Source organism: Sipha flava, unplaced genomic scaffold (genome assembly GCF_003268045.1).
Source record: "Sipha flava isolate LNK unplaced genomic scaffold, YSA_version1 46479_pilon_pilon, whole genome shotgun sequence".
Lineage (NCBI taxonomy): Eukaryota > Metazoa > Arthropoda > Insecta > Hemiptera > Aphididae > Sipha > Sipha flava.
Window position 1 is genome coordinate 1 of NW_020273238.1, and position 6,402 is coordinate 6,402.

At 29.2% G+C, this 6,402-nt stretch overlaps 1 protein-coding gene across 1 annotated transcript; it reads left to right on the plus strand.

The window, feature by feature from the left end:
• The first annotated feature begins 51 nt into the window (after positions 1–51).
• LOC112689686 lies at positions 52–6,145 on the plus strand. The gene is made up of 4 exons (XM_025563521.1): positions 52–314; positions 3,385–3,768; positions 5,848–5,916; positions 5,978–6,145. Exons 2-4 carry the CDS (start codon positions 3,388–3,390, stop codon positions 6,143–6,145), a joined length of 618 nt encoding a protein of 205 aa, XP_025419306.1. The 5' UTR covers positions 52–314; positions 3,385–3,387.
• The last annotated feature ends 257 nt before the right edge of the window (positions 6,146–6,402 follow it).

The following is a 6,402-nucleotide window of genomic DNA, read 5'->3' on the forward strand; positions in this document are numbered from 1 at the left end:
ATTTTCAGGTATCAAACAACGTGTTGAGCATATTTGAGCCAATATCAATTGTAGTGATCACAAGCGTAGAATTAAGATTATTTGGACCGTTATTTTCCATCCTATGGCGACTTTTCACCGACCACCATCTCTGTGTTATATTGAAGAAGCTTATCAACACGAACGAAGTGCTAAGAAATTTGAACATTGAAGTTACGATTAACGTCACGGATTTACGGACATTCTTGGTCGGCTTCACGATACACTTCATAATTTACATCGTATCATTGAGTGGGTATTTTCGGGTAACCCCGGACTATAGCTTTTTGAGTTGGGTGAGTACGACTCCCATTACGCTTAATTCATAAAAAAAACAAAAAAATTAAAAATGAAGAGAAATATTTCTCGTTAGGGTAGCATGAGTGCTTTTCCTTTGTCGCTATTTTTTAATATATTTATAAAGTTATCATATTAAAATTTCTACTAAAAAACGAAATATTTATATACCACACAAATTCCTAGTTAGATATAAGCCAGATATTCATTTAATCTGAAAAACAACGGGTGGACGTTAAAAATAAAAAACGATCATCGATAATCACGAAGAGAAATTTTAAGATTTTATCCACGTACTGGACAAAAAAAAAAAAAACCAAATAATTTACTTTATTATCGATATTAAAATGTCAGATGAACAGAATTGAACATTTATCCAAGGCTTTGCACCCAAATGATTTATTCAGGTTTCAGGTTTCTGGTGTTCAAACATCGCAATAAAACATTTAAATAATATTAAATAAATAAATAAATAAATAAATAAACGTTTAGGTGCTAATAACCGTTATAATTCGGGTTAATATTGGTTAATACGGGTATTAAGTAGCCAAGGAAAAATCTTATTTTTCATTGGTGTAGCGGCGGAGGCTAAACCCCCTTCCCCCACTAATGACATTTTTATATTTTTAATCAAAGCGCTAGCCCTGGAAGAATCCAACATCTCAATTTTGTTGAAAAAGCGTTTTTAAGTTCAGGAGACGTATAAGAATCTACTATATGATTCACTTTTGACTTTTTAATGTTATCAGAACTTTTGAAAAACAATTTTCTTGGTCTACCAATGGTATTAAATTTTATATTGGTATTTAATGAAGGTAATCGGAATTCTATTTGAAGCCAATCAGCATTTTTTTTTAATGAATTTATTTAAATTTCTGTTACTTACAGCTCATTTTCTTGATAAAACTACTGAGAAACTTAATATTTTATCTTTAATAATTTTCTCGTATTCTTTATCTCACTTATCACCACCATACTTAATTTTAATTATTTCCAGTAAAATCGTCCTAAAAGTATTATTTTGTGGGTTTAAATTTCCTCTTTGACGCAAAAATTTAAAAAGAACTTCATACGTATAATCATTAAATCCTCCGTGATTTGTACCTGCTAAAATAAGTATAAATTTAAAATAACTACCATGTTATAATTATAATTAAATGTATACAAACCTTTACATTTTTGATCCATTGCACAAAATGTTTAAGTAACACAAATTTTAATTTTTTACAAATATGAGACAATATCACTTAGATTGATTCCACTTTAAAGTGAAAATACTGTTGTACTACAAAATATACTTATCACTTATAGCTGAATCGTGGCGATAAAGATGCGATTACGATTATTAATAAATTTAATAGGCCGTCGTAGATATGGAGTTAGGTGAGTTCAGTGAATCGTCTTGTCGTGCGAGCTTTGTGAATATTTTTATAAAAGTCTCATTTGGGTTATATGGGTTTTGGGTGTTTAATTTTGTAAGGGTTTTTAGGGATGTTACGGGTTCGGGTTAATTCGGGTGCAAAGCCCTGCATTTATGTAGTGGTGGTGGTGGTAAAAAGGATTGTAAATGTATACATTTTTATTTAGTTCAGAAAATGAAATCAATATTATTTAAATAAATGAAAACCATCGTAAGTACATGATGTACCATCAATAATCACTTAATATCATTATATACTTACCATACAATATTGGTCTGAGGGAAAACTGAATGTTTATTACCGAAATTAGGCCAAAATTAAAACCGGTAAGACTTATTAATTTTATATTTTTTCGGGAAGTGTTTGAGCCTTGAAATTACATGTAGTATATCCGTGAATTTTCAAAACTATGCTGAGAGTAAGAGGGTGTACACTTAGTATGTCCTAAGGATGGGCAAAAAACAACGATGTTTTAGCTCGAAATATCGATGTTTTGACATAAATGATTTGTTTTCAATTAATCGATTAAACATCAATGTTTATGTTTAAAGTTTTTTTTGTTTATATTATATCAGTATGTAGAATACAACAATCGTTAAACAGCATATACTATAAAGCTATAACAGGGCTCGTAAGTTCATGTACTAAAAACCACAAAAATTAGCATTTTCTAATATTTGATCAAATATGCATTAAAAACCTTATCTATATATGAAAAAAATGTATAAGCATTTTTTAAAATAATAAGAATCATTCATTCATATTTTTAAAAGTTATATTTTTTCTTCGGTTAGATTTTATTAATATTATAATTAATGAAAACACGTCGCGACGAAAATAAATAGATTGCAATGGACACGTCAATAGGAGAAGAGTGGTTGTGATGCGCAATAACATTGTTTCCATGGTATGATTCTATGTTATAAAACTTAATGTCATAAAAAAATAAATATATTGATAAAATACTAAGATTTTATAAACAAGTTCGGAAAAGTAAATAAGAACGAATTCAAACATTTATTGATCTATTTTTTTTTTTTTTGACTACCACGAAAAACAATACTGCTGAATTTACATAAAATAATATGCTCTAATAACTCAAAAAAATCAACTATGCCAAGTATGCCAATACACATAAAACATGCAAAAACATACTTTATTAAACTTTAGATTTTTATTACCATTGTATGAAATGGATTTTTATCTCAATTAGCATATTTTCCGATGTAGCAAAGAAAACATGCAAATATATGAACTTAAGAGCCCTGATTGTAAGTATTTAATATGTATTTAAAAAAATATAAATTAAAAAATAGTATTTTAACTTTTGAATTTATTATTTAATCTGGAAAATAGTACACTGTACAGATAATAAGGTGTGTAACAGATTGCAGTTTTAGAGGGAAATAAAATGTTTTCGAAGTTTTTAAACTTCGATATTCTTAAACATCGATGGTTTTTTCATAGACATCGAACACAACAATATTTTAAAAATCGATGTATCGATACATCGAATATCGATGTTCAAACAATTTTGCCCATCCCTAGTGTGTTTTATGGGAACATCACTAAATGTACACCTATGGTGACTTCCTTGCGACAATTTTTTAAATTAAATGCCGATAATTTTAAAATTTCTTTTTTCCAGGGCATGTGGTCGCTTGGTTTTTTGTTTAACCGTTTCTTGTTCTACGAGTACATCGCGCTAGTGACGTGTGTACAGATAATGGTGAGCAAGATGAACGATGAACTGTCCAAGGGATCGGTACCCATCGGCGAACTGGGAGCGCTGCACACGGTCGTCTTGGACGATCTGGAGTACATGAACCGGTTCATTCTCGGGTTGCCCATGATAGTCAACGTCATCGCGAACAACATGTCGACCGTAATCTACTTGCTGTATCACTACGTGATTTTCAAGGGCTTGTTCATCGCGTCGGAGGTGAACCTGTTCGTCCCGGTCTTTGACGTGGCACTCAAGCTGTTCGACATGGTCCTGTTGTTCTCGTTCTGCAGGGCTGTCGAGATAGAGGTAATTTGTTTCGTGCGAATTTTAAAACTTACGGCACAAGGCCTAATTTGAACATAAAAATAAACCTGTGCTCTGTTTTTTTGTTTTTTTTTTCGTTACACAAGCATAATATTTATATGTGCAAACGGTTTCTAACGTGCCTGTTAGAACGGTCGAATATAATGTTCCAAGAACATCGTTGTGGAGTAGGGATTTCATGGTAAATCGGTAGTGATGGGCATAAGCTGGGCCCGGGTTAGGGTTAACCGTTTGAAATGATTTTTTAAGTATTATTGCGTAAATAGAACATATCATTAATTTCGGGGTCTAGTTTCTATTACAAAGGTACTGTACTAATATAAGGAGAGTAAAGGTGAGGAGTCAAAATGAAAGTCAATCTGTTACCCGTAATCCACTTGGTTTTTTTTTTTTAATTACTGTGTTACGGTGCTATTGCTACTAATATATATTTTCCTTTATTCGGCCCGCCCTGAGTAAAATTCCTGTTGCCGCCACTGATAATATTAACACTTGATAAATTGGTTGTTTCGTAAATTTGTCGTTTAGAACAGCGTTTTTTAAACTGTACTCCGCGGAACTCTGGGGTTTCGCGAAGATCACTTCAGGGTTCCGCGAAGCTTAAGTAATTTTTTAAAAAACTTTAAGAAAATTACTTTAAAATTTCCAACTTAAGATTAGTAATGTTGAAAAACTGTTTGCATTATAGAAAAAAAAATCTTTGTATATTAAATAACATGTATAAGCGATATGGAATAGTCTACATTTATATTTAGTCTAATTAAAGTTATTATTATTAAAGTATTATTATTATATATGTAGATATTTTTTATTATTTTAATTTTAAAACATTTTTGAATAAAATACCTTTAACATAATATTATTATATGATTATAATTTATTTACGAAAATCCCAAAAAAAAGCTAAAAATATAGTAGGGGTTCCACAGATAAAAAAGTTTAAGTAACGCTGATTTAGAAAATTAGTCGTTTTCATAATAATATATATACATGTATATTATGTAAAAAAATAAAATAATATTTTGTCATAGATCTATAAATCATATTAAAAAAAACAATTATTATATATTAATTAAATTTATTATTTCATATATATATATATATAAATTCATTATTAAATTATATGCCTGATTATTAAAAATAATATGTGTAAAAATATTATGCGTGAAAATAATTATAAGTTATGACCCATTCCAGATATATATTCATCAAATGTTCTATTATTATATGTTTTATATATTAGTTTATATAAATATATAATATATAATATACTAGAAAGATTAAATTATTGTTTGTATTACCTCTGAAGCAATAGTTGCCACAACAAATCAATTATTGAGTTCAGTTTTTTTAACAAGCTACTTTAAATTTCCCATTGTTCTTTTAGCTTCGATTTTGACAACATCAGACAAATTATCATGTGATGTTTTGGCGAAATCACTTAAAATGAAATATTTATCTGAATGTATACTGGCTTTACATTTCTTTTTAAATTTTTAACGCACTTCAATATAGTTTTTTCATTAGTTTGATTTTCAAAATGATATAAGTAAACATCATGCACGAGCATATTTTTCTTCTTTTAATACATTTTTAAGTTATATTAATTATTATGTTTTATATGAACTATCATATAGCACTAGTACACTACACTGTCCTTCACAGTCAACTGAAATTTGTGCAATGAGTATTATAAACTATAGATTACAATATATAACAAATAAATAACACTGGATAATATTTACTATCATAATATAAAATAATCGATATTGATAATACTAGTTTTATATTTGTGAACGTTGTTTTCAACTTTCTATCGCAAACCGTATACTAATGATTATTGCCCATTTGAACCTACATAACGTTCAGTATTTTCGTTTTGCGACGTAAATATACTTCAACCATTTACCAAACGACCAATTTTAAACGACTAATTGACGTAAACTCAAAAATAAATAATTATGAAAATGGCAATGGGGGGGGGCTTCAGGTTGTTTTACCCCCTCTCTACGTATGCCATTGACCGATGCTATAATTGTGTTTTCCTCCTCGTGCTTACAGGTAAACCGGACGACTTTGGTCTTACAACAACGGTTAATAATGGAAACGGATCAGAAAGTTCGCCGAAAGGTAAATCTTTAAATTATTTGTAGATCGTTTCGAATTAATTTTTCTTCGTTCGGTTTTTCAGATAGCATTTTTTTCGTTGCGAAGATTGCACGCAGACTTTCATTTCACGCTGTGCGGATTTTACAAAATTAACTACAGGCAACTATTATTGTTATTATCTAAGGTGATAACGTTTCTCGTTATACAAATTCAATTTAAAAGACACCGTTACTCTGAAGCATCCGAATAACGTTTTATAGATTAACAATAGAACATTTTGATTTTGCATGAATTATCATAAAAAATAAAAAATGTGCTTTTCACAACTATCATCACAATCTTTCGAGTGTTTCATTTATATTTTTTATATTTTATTATATTTTTCATTTATAGCCATAAAATATGTGTTTCTTTTGTGTATTAAAATAAAATTTATTAATATTTTTTTCACTTGCATTGACTATTGGATAACTTAGTTTTATAATTATTGATAATAATTACCTAGGC